The sequence below is a fragment of the Drosophila kikkawai genome, chromosome 3R, assembly GCF_030179895.1.
Source record: "Drosophila kikkawai strain 14028-0561.14 chromosome 3R, DkikHiC1v2, whole genome shotgun sequence".
NCBI lineage: Eukaryota > Metazoa > Arthropoda > Insecta > Diptera > Drosophilidae > Drosophila > Drosophila kikkawai.
Window position 1 is genome coordinate 6,093,568 of NC_091731.1, and position 21,462 is coordinate 6,115,029.

General features: G+C 41.6%; 2 protein-coding genes across 2 annotated transcripts; one reads left to right on the forward strand and one right to left on the reverse strand.

Moving 5' to 3' along the window:
* Nucleotides 1-568: 568 nt before the first annotated feature.
* LOC121502098 (uncharacterized) lies at nucleotides 569-1,007 on the reverse strand. Its single transcript, XM_041774890.1, has 2 exons — nucleotides 747-1,007; nucleotides 569-709 (listed from the first exon to the last, which is right to left on the reverse strand). Exons 1-2 carry the CDS (start codon nucleotides 1,005-1,007, stop codon nucleotides 569-571), a joined length of 402 nt encoding a protein of 133 aa, XP_041630824.1.
* Nucleotides 1,008-15,355: 14,348 nt separating this feature from the next.
* Nucleotides 15,356-20,431, forward strand: RpL10 (ribosomal protein L10). Its single transcript, XM_017173860.3, has 5 exons — nucleotides 15,356-15,423; nucleotides 15,553-15,583; nucleotides 15,645-15,950; nucleotides 16,061-16,223; nucleotides 20,192-20,431. Exons 2-5 carry the CDS (start codon nucleotides 15,561-15,563, stop codon nucleotides 20,354-20,356), a joined length of 657 nt encoding a protein of 218 aa, XP_017029349.1. The 5' UTR covers nucleotides 15,356-15,423; nucleotides 15,553-15,560; the 3' UTR covers nucleotides 20,357-20,431.
* Nucleotides 20,432-21,462: the final 1,031 nt, after the last annotated feature.

The window sequence follows — 21,462 nt, forward strand, 5'->3', positions numbered from 1 at the left end:
CGGGTCAGCTGCCTCCGGGCTCGAAGGCAGGTGCTCCTGAGGTCAGCGATCACATCGCTCCACCAGAACTCTGTCCTATGGTTCCTCTGGAACGAGCCTCTCTGTCGCATGCTCTGGTCACAGGCGTGCTCCAGGGTTGTTGCGATGCGGTTCGCTATCTCGTTGGCTACACCCGTCACTTCGGCCGCCATGCCGTCCAACACGTTTGCGAAAGCCTGCGTGCGCAGCGTGTCTGGCCGGTAGGCTTTGCTGGGCCGCGGTGCTGAGCGTGTATCTTCGGCGGATACTCCCACTGAGCATAGGATCGCCTCGTGATCGCTCCTGGTATATACGTCATTCTGGCGTTGGTCGAGACAGATCCCCATTCCTGGGCCTAGGCGTGGAAGTCTCCTCTGACTATAACTTTGGGCCTCCCACGAAGATCGGCGCTTAGGTCGTCCAGGATCCTACTGAACACCTCTAGTGGGAGACTAGGCGCCAAGTAGCAGCTATAGATGCAGTAGCCGCCAACTTCCGCCCGCACGAATCCGTCTGCTGCCAGGATTTTGGACATCCGTAGTCGCCTGTCTCAGCAGAGCCAAAGAGCCGCCTTGCCAGAGCGGTCCTTGTCCCACTCTCCTCTCACGCTTACCCTGTATGGCTCGCTGAGTATGGCCACATCCGCCGCTACCTCGCGCGATCTGTCTGCGTCAGCAGGTCCTGCGCCGCTCTGAAGTGATTCAGGTTGAGCTGAATTAACTGCATACGGTCTTTGGAATACCGGTACCGCCACTACCGGCCTGACTGCTTTTGCTGCCGGGTCGAAAGTTTGCCTCTCCGGAACTCGCTAGCTCCTTTTTGCAGGCAACGGCCTTGTGGCCTGCTTCGCCGCACTTGATGCAGCAGCCGCTCTTGTCCACCGGGCTCTTACACCTGATGGCGATGTGCCCACGCTCCAGGCATCTGAAGCAGCTACACCTGGTCCAACCTATGCGGACCTCGCCGCGCCGTCTGACTTCCTTTGCCATCGAGCATGGCAGGCTGAAGACCGCCGTTTTAGATTCCCCGTACCCGGGGCGGAGGCTTCGTATCCTCGCTGCTCCGCTTAGCTGCTATTGCTCAGCGAGGGCGGTACGAATCTTCCTATCCGTCGTGATCGCGTCGAGGTTACGTATCTCGAAGACGCAGACCTTCGACTCCTCCGTCAGGGCTCGCACTTCCGCAGCGTCGCCCAGGACCCTGGAGATGCTGTCCCTCATGGACTCAGCGCTCTCTGTGCTCCCTCTGTCTACCTCGAGGAGTAGATTCGCCCTAGCCCCTCCGAGATCGGTCAGCTGTCTGGCCTCCCTTCTCGTGACCAGGGCCAGGATCTCGCTCTAGCACTTCCCTGGAGCTTCCACTACCACCGCGTCTGGGCGTGCTCTGCGAGTCTGTTTCCTCTTTCTAGCCACTGTGCTCCACGAAGTCCCGGCAGTCACAGGCTCGGGTTCAGGTGGCCTTACTGCACTTCCATGCCGATGCTCCGGTACCCGAGGCATTGCTGGGGCATCAGGCCGTTCTTTTTGTCACCGCTTCTCGGCGCTGCGGGGGCTGTGGCCTGGGCTACGTCACGATGTCCTGGGGACGTCACTAGCCCCGGCTATGCCGTCTTGTTGGCTGACCCTTCTCCACGGGTCAGTCTGGACTGCCCGGTCTTTCCTTTGGACTACCGCCGTCTGTTGTGCCTTTCTTTCTACCGGCTTCCCAGCTGGTAGAATCTGGGAGCATCTGCAGCATACGCTCTCCGGCTCGCTCGTTCTCTCTGTCTCCACTGCCGACTGCTCGATGCCGGTTTTGAGCTTCCGCATCTCTGCTATCATCGCCTTCATTGCGATGTTAATATGGCGCACCTGCTTCTCGTGCACCAGACTGTGGAGTTCGTCCAGCAGCTTTCCCAGCTTGGTGACGCACTCGTTGCGAGTGAGCGTCATCTCCTGCTCAACCTCGACGACGGCCTCCTCCTTGGCGGCTTTGCTTCTCTTTGGAAGCCTACCCTTTGACCCGCTTGTCGGGCTGGCCGGGTCTCTGCCCCTCTTGACCGAGTCGGTGGGATCGCCGACCGCACTCCTCTCCGGCGCCGGGGATGGCACGAGGGGTGGGGATCGAGCCATCAGGCTGCTCTTCCTAAAAGCCGCAGCGTCTCCCTTGCTCTTCTCTTCCTTCTCGCTTGGTGCATTACCTAGCGTGGCGGCCAAGTCAGCCACCGCCACGACAGGGTGTGTTGGAGTGTTAGGTAGGGCCTCCAGAATCCTTGCCCTAACCGTGGGAATTCCCACGGGTGGATTTCCACTATTGTGACTGCCACCTGGAGTATTTGAGTTATTCTCTGGCATTCCAAATAGGTGCATTGTCGCCCAATGCTAGGCTGCATTTTATACCTTCTGCCAGGTGTTGGAGCTGCCGGCCACTATGGCTCAGACGCAGACCAGATAGCCGCCCACTTTGGGTCAGACGCTACCTGGATTTTTGGGTGCAGCTGGGGCCTGCTGCCAGGCTTGATTATCTGCCGGCCACTATGGCATAGACGCAGATCACGTAGCCGCCCATTGTGGGACAGACGCTACGTGGAGGGGAGGGGAGGGGTGGCATGTGCACTTGCGAGGTCTCTCGTGGCCAGGGGTTTCCCCGTGACTAAGCAGGTGGAACTTTTAACGCTCCTGCTCGGTCGCCAGAGCCCCGTTTAAAAAGGTGTACCGCATAGGGGTTGGCTATTGGTCTGCTCCATGACCTTTACCACCTTAATTTTCCTCTGTGCGAGCCTTGGGTTTGGGTTTCACCCGTTTTCCACTACCTCCTGCCAAGGATAAAGAGCAGCAGCCCTGAAAGCTGAGCTACATTTTGCATTTGCAGATCGCATATGCACGTCGTAGCAGGTAGCTTTTGTCTGCGCGACAGCTGGCACGATAGCGCCACCTGCCGGTCGGTTGGCCCAGCGCCACCTGGTGGCGGCGGAATATTGCCAGACCTGTGCAATATTCGAAGGTTCTCAACACTCGGTCACAGCTGATCTCGCCAACTGCTGACGTGACTGGCATATGCTGCGGGGGCAGCCACATTTACCACGAGAGAGAAGTTCGCGAACGGAGGCAACAACAACCATGAAGGTTGTCGCGGGAAATATTCTCACCGCTCTCACCGCTGGCCCAGATCTACGGTTTGGAAGATCGGACTCCCTGGATCATCCATGGACACCACGGGGGTGACGTCGCAGGTGAGCAATCTCAGCCGCTTCACGCGGCCGCTCCGCATCCGATTTTGTAGGGGGCCCTGCCACAACCCCCACACCACGCGTTCATCGGGGGAGCACCGCCGCGGCGCATCCGTGGCCGGCGACTACACACACTACCTCTCCCCTAGGGCAAGAATTTGAATGAGCGAACCGGGAATAGGTAACGGGCTTAGGTTAAGGGATTTAAGAGAAAGGGTTTTTACCCTTGGCCTCGGCCGTTACACTGAGGAAAGAACGGTTCCTAAGTCCGAACTCGGGTGACAGGCCGAAGGCTATATAGGGAGGGATAGGCAGCATGGAAGTCGGCAGTAGCAACGGGAGGTCGAGATAAACGCAGCTTATTTCCTGAAAAATAGGAATCAACTCAAGAACGTGGGTGCAAGTGGTGAAAGTGAAGAAAAAAATTTTATTTAATGGATGTGTAATTTCAGCGTGGCCGTGTAAGAATCGCTGGCAACGGCATCCTTTATTCGGAGATTGTGCGTGAAGCTAACCCGCCGCCGTTACTGGGCGGAGATTTCTGGAGAAGAGCGATTGAAAATTTTCAACGAGCCTCTAAGCAGCCGTTACCTGAGCCATCCACATGGCCAACCTGGAACCCGGTGAGTCCGTTCCGTGAAACGCCGTCTGGAACCGGCAGGTTTTATACAGATAGTGCATTTATTCGCTCCGCTGGTAATTTTTTTTTTTTTTCGCGCGTGGTCTCGCTTCCACCTCCCGCCCAACCGACCGAGGGGCGCAGCCGCGTGACGTACGGCACGAATCGCGAACTAGATAGACGCGGTGAATGAAGGAAGAGAAGAACGATGAAAAAGTTACGAGAGTACAAAAATAAAATTTAATAAGAAAATAAATATAATATATTAAAATATATAAATAAGTAAAAACGCATGCAAAATAAATATAAAAAAAATATAATATGATGTAACAAACTAATAACTACGATAAATAAATAAAAACGCACGCAAAATAAATATTAAAAAAATAATATAATGTAAATAAATAATAACTACGATAAATAAATAAGAACGCATTCAAAATTAGACTAACGTGATACATTACGAGCTAACTCAACAAGTATTCAAGTTTTTAGTACGGAAGGGCTATCACTACGAATAATAATGTCAGAGAGGCGGTTGTAATCCGTACACAAAACCCTAAACTCCTGCCTACAGTGATTTACTACTAAAGGGATAAGGGTTCTAGATGTTAGTCGAGGAACGTGGAAATTGAGCTGCTCTAAGAGATAGGGGCTTTCAACATCACCGTTTATTAAGTTGTTAAGAAATACGACACCAAGCATCGTTCTACGGTTAGCTAGGGAGGGTAAGCTAATTAATAGGAGTCTACTTGAATACGACGGTAGCCTCTAATCAGCATCCCAAGGTAGGCCACGGAGGGCGAAAAGTAAAAAGTTCTTTTGTACAGATTCATTACGGTTAATATAGATTCCGAATTGAGGACTCCAGACGCATGAACCATACTCCAATATAGGGTGAACTAACGAAGTAAAAAGGGTCTTCGTTATATAAGGGGAATCGAATTCCTTCGACCACCTCTTAATAAAACCGAGCACGCCTTTGGCTTTATTAACCATGCACGAAATATGTTCAGAGAACGAAAGTTTAGGGTCTAAGCGAATGCCTAAATCATCAACAAGAGATATTCTATCAAGAGCGCAATCATTTAGCGTATTAGTGGCAAACTGGGGAGTGACACGTGAAAATGTCATCAGCTTGCATTTAGAGCTATTGAGATGTAATAAATTAGCACGACACCATGCTTGAAAGTTATTAAGATCCGATTGCAGGTCTGACTGGCAAGAGCTTTCCTTATACTGCAAACATAGCTTAACATCATCAGCGTACATAAGTACTCTAGAATTCGTTAGAACCAGCGGGAGGTCATTGATAAACAATGTAAATACCAGCGGGCCGAGGTGGCTACCCTGTGGGACGCCAGAAGTGACTCTGAGGAATTTGGATGGAGCATTTTTAAACAGAACCTTTTGAGTTCTTTCACTCAAATAGCTCAAAATCCATTTAAGAAGATCGAGAGGGAACCCGATTAAGTCAAACTTCCTTACAAGAAGAGAGTGATTAACCGAGTCAAAAGCTTTACTGAAGTCTGTGTAAATCACGTCGGTTTGAAAGTTATGTTGGAAACCTCTAATAACGAAAGAGGTGAGTTCCAGGAGATTTGTAGTGGTCGATCTTCGCCTCATAAAACCATGTTGACATGGAGAAATTACGGATCTGCATAAATGCTGCAAATGGGGAGTAATTACACCCTCGAAAAGTTTTGGAATTGCCGACAACTTAGAGATTCCTCTATAGTTTCTGGCGTCCGATTTGCTACCTTTTTTGTGGAGAGGAATGATAAATGATTCCTTCCAAATAAGGGGAAATTCTGAGGTTTCTAAAGATAAGGTAAACAATTTCAGAAGGGGATTGCACAGAGCTCCGGCACAATACCTGACCACGCAGCCTGGTATTCCATCGGGACCCGGTGTGTAAACTGGTTTTACACGATGAAGATCCGAACTAAGGGAGCTTTCGGTTAAAATAGGACTGAAAATTAGGTTCGCCCTGGGCAAATCAAAAGAGTAAGTCTGATCTAAGGTATTTGAGGAACAATACCTAGTTTTGAAAAAGTCGGCAAAGAGATCGGCGATGGCCTGATCAGAGTTTGCTGTAGCGTTCTTGAACGAAAGCGATGAAGGATGTAGATTGGGTTTTCGCTTAGTGTTAACGAAGTTATAAAACTGTTTCGGGTCCTGCGTGAACTGAACCCTACAACGAGTTAAATAACTTTTATAACACTGCGCGTTAAGCACGGTGAAATCCGACCGAGCACTAAGATATCTTGAATGAACAGTGAGAGATCCGGTGCGTTTATAGCGATTATAAAGCCTAGACTTAACGTTTTTTAGGCGTGTCAGCTCTTTGGTGAACCAAGGTGGTTTACTAGAAACCGACGGATAGGCTAACGGAACACACGATGCAAGGAACGCATTCATGGCACTGTAAAAAATATCCACGGCGGACGCCATGTCAGTGCATCTGTAAAGTTCAGACCAATTAAATTTGGAAATCAAGATATCTAGCCTTTGAAAATTTGCCTTACGAAAGCAGCGAACTTTAGAAGCTGAGCGACTCAGATCAGGTTTGGTCTTTACGACAGTCCCCAAATCGATGGTCACTTCAAGAGTAGGATGGTAAAGGTCTTCAGGAAGCGTTAATGGATCACCTCTTGTTAAGTTGTAGGTGTACAGGATCAGAGACGAAACACAGATCTAGTAAGCGATTTAAAGAATTTAAGACATGGTTAACTTGGGACAAAGAAATGTCAAGCAAGCCATCTATCAGGTCATGCTGTGCCGCAGTTTGGAGGACATTGGACGTACCATCTGAGGACCAACGAGCTCCAGGTATATTGAAGTCTCCTAGAGTTATTAGTTGGTCTCTATCCGAAAGCATGTTGGAAACGGCCTGAATTGCCGAAAGGTGTTTCCAATAAATAGGCTCTTCAGCAGATGGAGGAACGTAAGAACAGGTTATATAGATAAAACTACCTGGAAATGATAGTTTTACACAGATAAATTCAATACCTGTGAGATCGTCAATTTGAACCAGTTCGGAACTAAGGGTGCAGTCAACGGCAATTAAAACTCCACCACCTCGCTGGGAAAGACGGTCCAATCTATAAGTTGTGTACTTACCCGGAAAAATTTCGGAGCTGAGAATCTCCGGCTTTAACCAGGTTTAGGTAAACACAATCACCTGGGATGCAAACGAAAAACTATCAGAATACAATTTAAAGAGCTTGCTGCGTAAGCCTCTAGTGTTCTGATAGGAAAGTAGGAGAGAGGTATTTAGTTTTTTGGCACTGCCGTGACGCCCGCTGTCACTGTGGTTTGTGCCGGCCGTGAACGCCGTTTTTTCTTTATTTTTACCTCGAACTCCTTAACTACAGCGTGCTCGGGCCAGAAGTCCCCAGAACAAATTGTGTCAAAAAGCTCACGGGAGACACTTATCTTGAAAGATGAGATATCTCTGGGATATGAGAAATTGAATTTTTCCACATTCACATTTTTGGCTTGTGTTTTGCTCAGTATATGAGCTAGTACATCTTCCGATGCGAGATCAGGGGCAAGCCGAGAAACAAATATTGTTTTTAGTGGTGGAATAGCGGTGATGGTCTTTGGTAACGCAGCATTACCGACTTCTGCTAGTGGTTCAGCCCTATTTTGCCCTTTGGGATAGCTGAGATTTTTTTTTAAGTCTGCGGTGTCAGAGATTGAGACCCCGCAGCGGACTCAACTGAGGGATCTGCTGCCATTACTGCCCCGGCTCCTTCGAATGCTGAATCTTTAGCCGTTCCCGATCTCAACACCATTGGAGTTGGCGTCAGTGTCGGGGGCTGTGCCGAGGGAGTGTGCCAAATCTTTGGCGGCTGGGGTTCGCCAAACTGCAGCCGACCAGCAGCCGATTTTTTGCGCTTTGGTGACTCGCTTAGCAGCTTCATGCCGCTAAATTGAGCGTCCAGCGCGGTGAACAGGTCATTTGTTTTGCGAAAATTGACCCTAAGTTCACTAAAACCGCTTTTGGTTTGCCGCATGAAGGATAACATATCCTTCTCCACCTCACGACAGGCATGGCAACAATAGCGCAAGCCATTTTTGGCAGAAATTGCGTCAGCGATACGACCCGTTAAGCCTAGACACTTAGCGTGAACGACCGCATCGCAAAGCAAGCAGTAAAGGCAGGGCTGATCTGCCAAAACCTCCTTTTGGCAGCCTTTAATATCACAAATGATATGATACTCGCCGCTGCGACGTGGCGTAGGCTCAGTACGTCCCCATTTTCATCGGGCTCGCTGCCACCATCAGTTGCTGCCATTCCTGGCCGCGCATGCTAGCGAAGCCTCATCGCCAGCCGCCTATCCTGCCTTGTAGTTGCTACAATAGGATTAAATTATTTATTATGATATTGTTTTTGTTAGGCTTATTTATTTAACTTACTCGTATTGTTACAATGTTCTTGTTCTCCGCGTCTCCTAACTTGCGCCAGGGATTTGTGCAACACAAGCTCTGCACAATTAAGGAGTCTGCGTAGAAGAAGTTGGATTTTGATGAAAGCATACTTACCCGTCCCCATTATTTCTTTTGGAGCTCCAGCAGGAAAAAAGGGGATGTGGCTATTTTCTCTAGCGGACCGCCGTTTCTTCTCCGCTGCCGCAGTCTAGGCGCGTACGCATCCCGGTCTAGGGTAACGTTTCGCCGGGAATGAGTCCCATTGGAACTCACTCATGCCTGCCAATGTTAGCCATAAGAATCGGAAAAATTATAACGAATTAAAACACTAAGATAAAAATGAAGTAAACGTATTTACCTGGGGAAATGGGCCGGCCGTCAGGCCGCCTGGATTAGACTCCGGTCCGCCGGAGATGGGTGGTGCCCCAAGACACACCGGAGGCACCACAGGTTGGGTGGGAGCGTAGTGGCGACTCCATCAATGCCACCATTTCCATTCCACGAAAAGTCGTCATTTTTGTTGTTTACATTTTTGTGCTAGAGGTGTGTTTTTTGTTAGTGACGAGTGTTATTTGAGACGTCCGATTAATCGGTGTTTCATTGTGCGGACTGCGGGCATAGGTTCGTACCCCCCTGGGCATCCACTGAGCTAGTCCGGCATTGCCCAGGAAAATATGCAGTTCCGTTACATGTTCTTTTCGTAAAAAGCAAACAACATGAATAACTGCCTTTTATATTTACAATTGCTTATTTTGAAGCCGGGAAAAGGCAAAAATGTATGGAGTTAAGCTAATTTAGGCATTTAAGATGCTGCCACATTTTTCACAGTTTTAATTCCAGTGGTCTCAATTAATTATTTGGTCAACTTTGACCATTTAAGCAATCAAATTAAATAGCATTATTTACAAAAAATTATTTGGTCAACTTTGACCATTTAAGCAATCAAATTAAATAGCATTATTTACAAACAACAATTTTGGCGCTCCTTTTAAGTTAATAATGTATTCTTTTCTATTTTATAAGTATTTTTAACTGGCTGTTTCGTTCCACCAACAATATGGAAAGCTTGGCGATAACTTCTTGCGGTGAATTTATCAACCTATCGCCAAAACGAGAAAACTTGTTAAACACGGCAAAAATTTTGTTGTCAAATCTGAGGTGGGGTCAGAAATAAATTTTTTATAAAATAACTACCTGCCAGAATGATCTTGTGGTGGTGTGGAATAAACATCAGTAGACCACTGAGTAACCTATTTTTTTCTTTTTGTAAATAAGATCGGATTTTATATAAAAAAAAGCCAGAAAAAGGTGCCCGTTTTTCAAATCGAAAAAAAATTTCGTTTTTGGAAACCGGAGCACCAATTCTCGTTTTCAAAAACGAAAACGAATAAATATTGCCGTTTTCGATTACCGGAGCAGGCCTGATTATAACGATGAATTGCTAAGTGTTTCCGATTGGGGGGGGGAAAAGGATGACCAGTCCCGTAGCCAGGAGTAGGCCGGCGAAGTCCGCCTGCCAAGGCGAGATCTGCCGAAGATGAAGTTCCTGATCTCTGGAAGGGAGGGGCGTCCGGGTCGATCCCAGCCAGGCCCCAAGTCTACACCTGAGAGAGAGAGAGAGAGAGAGAGAGCTGAATTAGTCCTGCCGTAATTGTTGTTTAAATATATAGTTTATTTACCTTGTCGTTCTTTGTTTGTTTTTTTTTGTTATTTAGTTTTGCGGATTCCAGATCAGCTGGAGTAATATGGTGGGACCTGTGGGCAGATGAGGAAAATCCCACCTGAGAGACGACTGGCTAGCCGGCCTTGCCCCATCGAGAAATAACAGGTCGTAACAAACTAAAGGATATTTTTTGAAAATCAAAGTCTTGTTTATTTACTCTCTTCGACACAATCGATATGGTATTTAAAGCGCCCTCTGACTTGGTGGGTATTTTTGAATTTGAAACATTTATCTTCAACATAAAGTGCATCCGCATTCAATAGCAGCTAATCGATCAGCTGGGGCTCAAGAAAACGTTAACAAAGATAGCTGAAGCAGCCGATGTGGGAGTAAAATGAATAGTTTATCAACTCTTTCGGTTGTTTAGCAACAGCAAAACCACAGATTGCGTCAGATTTTGTCCGCACTAAATTTAAATGACTTATATGACAAGGAATTTGAGTTTCTCTAATGTTTTTTCTCTAACAAAGAACAAATTTGTTTTGTTTGATTTCTTGTTCTTAACAGTGAAAATTTGACCAACACTACGAAAAATGTAAACAATGTTGGCGAGGAACAATTGAAAAATGAAATTTAAAATTTGGGCCAAAGCTACAAACATGCCCAAAATAGTTGTTGGTGTTTTTCTGTATATTCTTCCCCCAATATGATCCCAAATGTTACTATTTAATATAAACCGCTTACCTCTACCTTATTTTAAAGATTTTGGAGGCCTATACCACCTATAGACAGTCTTCGGGGAATTTGTTCTTTGTTAGAGAAAACTCATTAGAAAAATAAAAATTTCTTGTCATTTAATTCATTTAATTTTTTTTTTTTTTTTATGCTTTGCTTTTATTTATTGAATCTTCTCATTTATGAGACTAACAATAAGTGTATCAAATCTTACAATACTACCTAACTAGCAGTCATGTAGACTGGTACAGAGTAAATTGCCCTGACTAATTATGGCTGGGTTGGAAGGTCGTTGCGTAGTAGACGTCTTCTTCTGGAAACCCGTATCAAGTCCCGTGCTAGAGGATTTGGATGGACAGAGAGTTTTTCCTTGTAGGACGCTTTTTGTTTTTTTATTTCGTTCTTAACTGCAGGAATGCCGAGATCCCTGTGGATGCTTTCATTGCGAATATACCATGGTGCCCCAGTGATAGTTCTCAGGATTTTTGATTGGGCGCGCTGTATGATGTCTAGATTGGTGCTGCACGCGTTCCCCCAGAGCTGGGAGCCATACGTCCATATTGGCTTTAGTGTGGAGTTGTAGAGCAGGACCTTGTAGTCCAGACACGAGCGATCAGGAGTTTATGAGCCAGTGGAGGCTGCTGGCTTTTAGTTTTAGATGAAGTTTCTTGCATTCAATATGTCTTCGCCATGTTAGGCGTCTGTCCAGGTGGACGCCCAGGTACGTTACCACGTTGACTTCGGGGATCAGTGTGCTGTTCAAGTAGAGCGGGGGGCATGTTTGTCTGTTGAGAGTGAACGTTATGTGCTTACACTTTTGTTCATTTATTTTGATACGCCAGTCAGCTAGCCACTTCTCGACTACCTTGAGGTGGTTGGCGAGCTGGGATGTTGCACGGACTGGGCATCTGGAACGGCTGAGGATCGCAGTGTCATCAGCGAAAGTGGATAATGTTAGCTGGTCGCTTGTGGGGATATATATGATGTATAGGACAAAGTATTTAGACACAGCCCGGAAGTATTCTTCTGTTTTGGCTTGAATTTTTGTTTCGCAAATGTTCCCCTTAATAAGCGGAACAACATGAAAGTTTCCGTCCCCGACCAGCGCAACAATTTTGTTGACCAGGGCGTTTGAGCTTTGGGTTGGGGCTTTGGCTGTTTTTGAGTCTCCTGCTCCGGCTCTGCTTGGTTATTCTCATCAGCTGCTAGCGGAGAAAATCTGTTGGAGTTGTTTGGGTCGTAGCTTTTGGTGACACGGTTGATCTTAGGTTTGTTACCAACCGTGTTATGTGGGCTAAGCTTACGCTTAATTTGGATGTAGCGATCCATGCCAGTCTGTATGGCCGGAACCGCTTGTTGCTTATCGGAGCTCACGGTTTTTGTTACCACTGTATTTGGCGCTGCGGCCGTTGGCACCGATTTTGCAATATTGGTCGTTGGTTTAGTTGTTTTTGTTGCTTTTGCTGTGTTTGCAGAAATTGCAGCTCTGCTTGTTGTTGGTGCGTCTTCCATCGAAGCCGGTGGTGGTGGGGTTCGGCATTGGGAGCTCCAAGACGTTGGAACTGGATTGAGTAGGGCGGGTGAGCAAGAGCGCGCTCTCGTGCCGTCGAATGCGATAGGATTTAAATTTAGTGCGGATAAATTCTGACGCAATCTGTGCTTTTGCGGTTGTACAACAGCTAAAATAGTTCTTAAATGCTCCATTTCAAATTTGCAACTGTAAATTCGACAGTCTTTGTTTAAGGTTTTATGAGCCACAGCTGATCGATCAGCTGTTCGGATGGTGAATGCGCTTTGACGGTGTGTGGGAACACGAGTTCCACTTTTTTTAAAATCCCAAACGTTCCTCACAAATGCGCTGTGTGGGAAGACAGTATTAGGCTATAGTTTTTCGGTGCAACTCTAATTTCTTCTTCTGAACAGTGAAAATTTGACCAACACTACAAAAAATGTAAACAATGTTGGCGAGGAACAATAGAAAAATGAAATTTAAAATGTGGCGCGAAAGCTACAAACATGCCCAAAAGAGTTGTTGGTGTTTTTCTGTATATTCTTGCCCCAACATGTCCCCACTAGTTACTAATTAATATAAACCGCCTACCTCTACCTTATTTTAAAGATTTTGGAGGCCTATACCATCTATAGACAGTCTTCAGGGAATTTGCTCTTTGTTAGAGAAAAATCATTAGAAAAACTAAAATTCCTTGTCATTTAATTCATTTAAATTTAGTGCGGATAAATTCTGACGCAATCTGTGCTTTTGCGGTTGTAAAACAGCCAAAATCGTTGGTAAATGCTCCATTTCAAATTTGCAACTGCCAATTCGACAGTCTTTGTTTACGTTTTCATGAGCCACAGCTGATCGATCAGCTGTTCGGATGCGGATGCGCTTTAACGCAGCTCTGTCGGAACACGAGTTTCACTTTATTTTTTATTATCCCAACCATTCCTCACAAATGCGCTGTGTGGGAAGACAGTATTAGATGCGTTCTAACTCCGGTCCATTTGAGATAATTCGGAACGGCAAAACCTTACGGACCGTTTGTTCAACAGACGGTGGATGCGCTTTGACGGTGTGTGGGAAGACGCTATTAGCGTAGATGGAATTCAAATTCTTCTGAGAACTGCAACATATACAACATTCTTAATTAAATCGATTTTGAAAATTTATATCGATATATTGTATTTTTAGAAAATCAATTAATGTGTTATAGAATTTCTCTGGACAAGAGGAAGACATACCTCGCGAGTATTAAAGCAGTAACTAGCTTTTTCCACTTGTCATTAAAAATTTGTTAATTTGTTTCCGTTTCTGTTAAGTGCCATGTTATTGTTTTGTTCATATTTATAACCAACGTTTTATAGCCATTAGGTTGGTTGATCAACGTTAATAAAATCTTGTTTAATGTTATGCCAAAAAAAAAAAAAAAAAAGAATTTCTCTAGTGTATTCATCATAGAATTAAAAATTTATTCATTTTGCGTTTTATGTATCAATGTTTCTATTTTATAATTAGGTATTCCCTTGACGACTGAAATAATTCTGTGTATTTTGGTCATAGTTGTAGTATTGACGCCTTCCATATTTAAACTGTTCTTCGCCTCGCCATTTTCGTAGTGAATGCTCAATAGTTTTCTAACAATAAAATTTCAGAGTTTCACAGAAAAACTATCGAATGACTCACCACATTCTGGTGAGAAAACAGATGGAGAGCAAACTGAACTATTTCAGAACGGGTAAAGCTTATGAACCGTTCCACAGATGGACCGATGGTGGATGGCAGATGGAGCTCTGAGTGAAGACACCATAATACTCTCTTCCCACGCAGGACATCTGTGTGAAAATGTTCGGAGTTCCATCAACTTTCTCTATCCAACTGGTGTGTTGCATTGATATATGTCAACACCTTAGCTAAAAAATAATTATACAATATAAGTCAAATTTGTTATTTTTATTATTTTAAAGTGAGTTAATACAGTTGCACCAAAAAACTTCGACAAGGTTCGTTGAACGGATAGTGGAAGGCAGATGGATCTCTGGGGAAAGACACTACTAAAAAGGCCGTTAGTATTGAATTTAAAACAAATTGAGAACATTTTTGAATGAACGATGCTTATACTGTCTTCCCACTAAGTGCGCCTGGGTAAAATATTCGGTATTTACGCATATGTGAAACTCATGTTACCACAGAACTATATCTGCTTCTGATATTCGATTACAGCTGATCTATCAGCACATGTTAAACGTAGACATAGATGTCTAAAGCAGCCGATGTGGGAGTAAAATGAATAGTTTACAAACTTTTAAGGCTTTTCGACAACAGAAAAAAACACAGATTGCGTCAGATATTATCCGGACTAAAAAAAATGAATTGATGACGAGGAATTTAAATTTCTGCAATGATTTTTCTCTAACAAAGAGCAAATGCCCCTAAGAGTATGAATGGTGGTATAGGTTGACATGAGCTACACAATAAATTATAGGTAGGCGGTTAATATTAAATAGTGACAATTTTTCAAATGTTTCTCGCCATCTATATTTACATTTTCGTGGAGAATGGTCAAATTTGTATAAGGTTTTACCGTTCCGAATTTTCTTATTTTCTTAACAGTGAAAATTTAACCATGCACTACAAAAATCTTAACAAAGTTGGCAAGGAACAAATAAAATATGAAATTTAATATGTGGCGCCAAAGCAACAAGCAGCCTAAAATAGTTGTTGGTGTTTTTTTCTATATTCTTGCCAAAAATGTCCCCAATTGCTACTATTTTATATAAACCGCCTACCTCTACTTTATTTCATCGCTTTTGGATGCCTATACCATCTCTACACTCTACTTTTTGTTAAAGAAAAATCATTAGAGAAACTTAAATTAATCGTCATAAAATTCATTTTAATTTAGTGCTCATAAAATCTGACGCAATCATGGGTTTTGCTGTTGTTAAACATTCTAAATAGTTTATAACCTATTTATTTTACTCACACATCGGCCGCTTCGCTTTCTTAGTTTATGTTTTAGATCGATCAGCTGTAATTGGATGCGGATTCAGATGCAAAGCTCTGTGGGAACTCGAGTTTCGCATTTGTGATAATTCCCATCCGTTCCAAACAAACGCGCTGAGTGTGAAGAGGTTATTATGAAAAACTTCCTTAGCTATCGAAGCAATACTAAGCCTATCGGGCCTACCGTTTCCGTATCCGTTTTAGTTCTCTCTCTTTTTCATAGTACTGCGTAGGAAGAGGTATGCGAGCTTACAAATCTTGAAAAATCTGTTAAAGATTTAATGTCTTTAGTTTGCTTTATTGCTAAAAACATTCTAATGTTAGGTTTTTAATATAACATTTATTTATTTTATTTATTATACCACTAGGTTTCGAAATGGGCCGCCGACCTGCTAGATGGTAAGTTTTTTCAATGCATTCTAGGTTTTTATAAGCAAATTTTAATCATTTTATTTTTTAGCTACCGTTATTGCAAAAACAAGCCCTATCCTAAGTCCCGGTTCTGCCGCGGTGTCCCGGATCCAAAAATCCGTATATTTGACTTGGGAAGAAAGAAAGCTACCGTGGAAGATTTTCCACTTTGCGTTCATTTGGTGTCTGATGAATATGAGCAGCTAAGCAGTGAGGCTTTAGAAGCTGGTCGCATTTGTTGCAACAAGTATTTGGTAAAATACTGCGGAAAGGATCAGTTCCACATTAGAATGCGCCTGCATCCATTCCACGTCATTCGTATAAACAAAATGTTGTCGTGTGCTGGAGCGGATAGGTATGCATTTAACAATTTATTATCAGTCTTACGTTCATTAATATCCGTTTATGATATTACTTGACACATTTATATAATACACATTTCGCTAATTTTCATTTTTATTTCAGACTCCAAACTGGAATGAGGGGTGCGTTTGGTAAGCCACAGGGCACTGTGGCTCGTGTTCGTATTGGACAGCCTATTATGTCGGTCCGCTCTAGCGATCGGTACAAGGCTCAAGTCGTTGAAGCTTTACGTCGTGCTAAGTTCAAGTTCCCTGGTCGACAGAAGGTAAGTAATCTTGAAAATAGTTGTATGACTTTAGACCAATTCTACATTTTATCATTTATTACGTACATACACATGTAAATCATTTTAAAGAAAGATTAATTCAATGTATAACTAAATTCCGGATGCTCTTTATTGGGTTAGATCTGGAAAAAATACTGTATTATATACAAGTTTACTGAACTTTGTGCTAACTGAAAATGTAGTCAAAAATTTATTCAGACACCCTTGGTTTATCCATTAATAACTTGAAAACCACGTAACGTAATTCAAAATGTAATATCTCATAGTAACAGTTTAACAGTTTTAGCAATATGTTTTAACAAAAAGAAATTATAGGAAGTTCCTACTTAAACATATCATATTTTCTTTAATTAAACAAAAAAGTACTTATTTCCCGCACAAGAATTATTCGGACGCATAATAGAATCCTTAAGGGAGTATCCGGGTTTTGAAGCACAAAAAAGGCCTATTTTCGTGATGTTTTTTTTTAAAGATCCTACGACTATTTTGCAAATTACATTTATTTTACATTAATTTATAATGTTTAAACTAAATTGTGTAACAATTTAAACAAAAAATATTAAAAAATGAGCCGTTGAGGCAGGCTTGAACTTAACCCCACCAAAAACTGTGTCCTTGCGGTAGTCATAATATCTCTGCCAGTTTTTATCTGAAATCAAAAAACCTAAACTTTTCTGTTTGTGTATGTGCCTGGCTTGTCTTTGAACAAAGAATTTTTTTTTATACATTGAATTTTTTGTAGCGTTTTTAATAAAAAATGTAATATTTTACGTAAATTTTGGCCATCTTTTGGCTTATAAAATGAGTTGTAATTGAAGGTAAAAAACCTTGGTTCAACGACAACAAAAACATGTCTAAAAGAAGTGTGCAAAATCAGAAGTCAGAAGACAACATTCCTGAAAATTTGTACTATTATAAAAAAAAAGTTTAAAAAAAAGAAGCATTTTTTTAAGTTTCAAAACCCGGATACCCCTATCTAAAAGTGTTTAATATTTACATAGTAGGTTCTCCCATAGCATTGATAACAGAGGTAATTTTATCCCATTCGGCTTGCAACGCTGTTTTTAAGGATCCTTTCGAAGAAATGTGTTTTCTTATTCTTTTTTCAAGAATGTCTCATATATTTTGTATAGGATTCAGATCTGGTGACTGTGGAGGAGTTTTAAGCAGCTTGCATTGGTATATCAGCCATTCTTGCAACGAATAGTGTTTTTGGTCGTTATCTTGTTGAAACAAAAATGTCTTCGGATCTAAATTTTCGATTAAAATGTCCTTGCACATGATCTTATTCATTTTATCTTGAATAAATACCATTTTTCAACTCTACCCGCAGCAACACACCCCCAAACCATTACATTGCTGCCACCATGCTTCATAGTTGCGATCAAGCTTTTTTTTTTTTTTTTTCCATATTTTGGGGCATCAGTCCAAAAATGTTATATTGGATTCGTCACTAAAAATGTAGAAATGTTTGGGTCTCGACGAGCAACTTTACCATGTAAGCCACCGGCATTATGCAGGTAGTGTCTGATGGTTTGGGCGCAACCTTTTTTGTGTCGCTCCCTCTACATTCTTTCGAATAATAGTAGACCTTATTCTCGTGTTTTGAAGAGCTGTGGACACAACTTTTTCTTCCTCACGTGATGTAAAAATTTTAGGCCTTACCTTTTTCCGTCATTTGCGGCTAATTCTCCTGTGTCTATGTATTTTTTGATCACACTACGTATGGTGGAAGGTGATTTTCCAATAATTCTGCCGATTTCCAGATAGCTACGGTTTCCTAAAGATTATTTTAGCATAGATTTTCGTAAATCTAGTGACAAATCTTGACTTTCACCACCTTCAATTTGTACAATTGTCTCCAGAAACTAAAGAAATACAAGTAAAACCAAACGAAAAATACCCGCTGCATTCAGAAATATAAGCAAGAAAAGAGTAATGTAGGAATAATTTTTGTGCCGCATTTTGGTGAGTTTGTCGCTTTTATATTTTTAAGGTTAATAAACAAAAATAATATATTTTTTTGTGCAACGTATTTAGGTATCATCTATTCGATACGTACAACAAAAGATACTAAAACAATGTAAGTTCCGACAAACAAGCTGCGTTACATTCGAAAATAGAAAGCGATCGTCTGAAAAAAAGTGTGTAAAAAAAAATGTTGAATCTTGTAGCTCTTGGTTGGCAATATAATTGGTGCTAAGATCGATTTTGTACAATTGTTCGTTTCCAAGATGGCAAAAATGTGAGGCATTCGCACGCGACCTAACAGAATTTACTTCATTTCACAAGTTTAAGCATTGATTTTAGAGAAAAGTGATTCAAGATTTTAATTCTATCGATTTTAATACCTGACAGACGCAACATTTTTTCCACCGCATTTTTTAATTTTATTTTTTAACGTTTAGGCAAATTAGAAAAACAATCAATTTATTTTAACTCTTGCATTCTTCGAGTGATAATAGAAAGCAAAACTCGAAGCATAATGCCTCTGTTTTAGAAGTGTTTATCAAAGCAAAACTTTACCTTTTTTTTTTTATAACGGTTTCACCAAAATAATGAAAAATCGCGCCTTTTCGAACTCTTATAGATTCTGTCAATGCTAATCAATCAAAACACATCTTAATATGGCTATATTGAAAACGATTTAAGACCAGTCGTACTGTTTTGGCCGCGGTAGCTGTTCCTGGAAAAATACCCACATAAATAACGGTTATTAAAATAAAGTATCGTATATAGTTAAAGTAAGAAGTATTCTCAAATATAAATAGTAATATTCGGATGCAATGTAGCAAAAATTCGACTTAATTTTTTTGTATACCCTTGCAGGGTATACAGAAGTCAGAAGTTCGCAACGCAGTGAAGGAGACATTTCCGACCCTATAAAGTATATATATTCTATTCTTGATCAGCATCAACAGCCGAATCGATCTAGCCATGTCTGCCTGTCCGTCCATCTGTCAGTCCGTTTCTACGCAAACTAGTCCCTCAGTTTTAAAGCTATCTGAATGAAACTTTGCATATAGTCTTCTGAATACTCTCACTGCTACATACATATATATATCGGAACGGGCCGGATCGGACTACTATATCATATAGCTGTCATGCAAATGTTCGAAAAATTGTTAGAAAAATATAACTTGGCTGTCAACATATTTTTATTTTTGAGATAAGTTAATTTTTTATTATTTCAGAATTTCAGTTTTAATTTTATGATAATCGGACGATTATATTATAGCTGCCATAGGAACGATCGGGAATTTAATTGAAAAAATTACATCTTCGTTGTTTTTCAACGTATTTTCATATAGTCTGAGATATAAGCTTTTTTTTTCATTTTTTTTAAAGAAATTTGGTATAATTCTATAAGTATAGGTTAATTGAAATGAATCTTGGGTTTGTGTGTTTTCAGATATTTAAATCTAAAATATATTTCTTTTATTTTTATTTTATTGTATACGAAAGATTGTATGGTAAGCATAAATATACAACTTTTTATATTTTCTTCCTATTATTTATTTAAAAAAAATTGAAACTGCAAAAAAAAAAAAAAAATTAAGAAGCACTTCAAATGTTAACTTGTTAACTGTTAACTTTTTAAATTTGTTTCGTTTTAATTCTTTAAAATGCCCTATATTAATTACACAAAAATGTTTTGAAAAGTGCCCCGTTTTACACCGAATTAACCATACCCTCCACCTTTTCAATTCCTATTAATAGATATATAGTTTTGATATCGGATACTTTTTTGACAGTTCAGATATACACCACAAATGAACGATTTTTTTATTTCAAAAGAACTATAAATATATTTAAAACTATACAGTTTATAATTTATATGGTATTTAATTTATTAAGCTAAATTTAGCAGTTTTGCCAACAATATTTTTTTAAAAGTGCCCGTTTAGCTCCGATTTAACATTACAACCCCCTTATTTTTCTTTTAGATCTATGTCTCCAAGAAGTGGGGATTCACAAAGTACGACCGAGAGCGCTATGAGGAACTCCGAGATGATAACCGCCTTGAACAAGATGGTTGCAATGTCAAGTACCGCCCAGAGCATGGCCCGATGGCTGCTTGGGAAAAAAGTCAGCGAGATGTTTATGCTTAAAAATACTTAAAAAAAAACGAACAAGTATGTCATTTGAAAGCAAATACACAAATATAACCAGCTGAGCAAGTATAATATAGTGGTTTCATTTTTCCTGGTACCCTGTTACCCAAAAAAAATTAAATTAAGGGGGGACATCTGAGTAACTGGACATAAAAAAAAGCCGATTTTTAAGAATTTTTTTTGGCCAAATGAAAAAGCAAATCCAAAATATCCAAAATACAGATGTGTTCACTGAAATAGCAGTGCGACAGAGGAACAACTTCAAAACGTTTTTTTGTACATATTCCTTTTTGCAAGCTGATCTATTGCACATTGTTTTTGTAAAATGGAACATAAAGATAAGAATCGAGAAAAAATTCCGTTAGATTTGCTCTACTTTTATGTTTTATTGATATTTTTTCACATATGCAGCTCTTTTTAGCCGATCGCTGAAATAGCAGTATTTAATTTTCTTTCGCAAAAAGTGCCGAAATTTCTTTTAATTTTGTAAAAAATGAGTTTAATTACGGTCGTTATTATAGTTTATACTATAATACACCTTTACAACGCAAAAAAAAATATTTTTGTGGGCGCAGGACCTCACTGCTCCATGAGAGAAAGGTATCAGATTACTTAGCCTAGAAAGAAGGGCAAAACATGTAAAGAGACTCCAAATCTTTCAAATTGTTATTTTAGAATAGTTTATAAATCATAAAATATTAACCGAACCCAAAAAAAACGAGGTACGATTCGCAAAACCACAATTGTACAGGCTCGACGCGTACTTCGCTTCAGCAAAGCTCGTCCCTTTGCATCCTCTAGGGATATATGAGCAGGAATTGGCATGGGAATCAGTCATGGGACCATTCGCCGGGGACTTATTAAATAAATTTTAGACTCGCGAAGTCCATGAAAAATGTCACTGCTTGTTTAAAGGCATATCAAGGCCAGATCCGAGTTCGCCAATAGCCACTTGAACTGCCACTATTCAAATGGCGTAATATCCTTTGGACAAATGACTCCAAACTGGTTTTATTTGGTGGAATAGGACAAGACAATATGTCCGTCGACCTCCAAATAGATAGTATCCTCCAAACCATACGCTGAAGACAATAAAACATGGT

Bases quoted from the DNA above. Each gene is read 5' to 3' on its own strand.
- LOC121502098 (XM_041774890.1), bottom strand. From the start codon at position 1,007: ATGGCAAAGGAAGTCAGACGGCGCGGCGAGGTCCGCATAGGTTGGACC. The intron at 710-746 runs GTATGCAGTTAA...GAATCACTTCAG, and splicing joins GTACCGGTATTCCAAAGACC to AGCGGCGCAGGACCTGCTGA.
- RpL10 (XM_017173860.3), top strand. From the start codon at position 15,561: ATGGGCCGCCGACCTGCTAGATG. The intron at 15,584-15,644 runs GTAAGTTTTTTC...TTTATTTTTTAG, and splicing joins GGCCGCCGACCTGCTAGATG to CTACCGTTATTGCAAAAACA. The intron at 16,224-20,191 runs GTAAGTAATCTT...TTTTTCTTTTAG, and splicing joins AGTTCCCTGGTCGACAGAAG to ATCTATGTCTCCAAGAAGTG.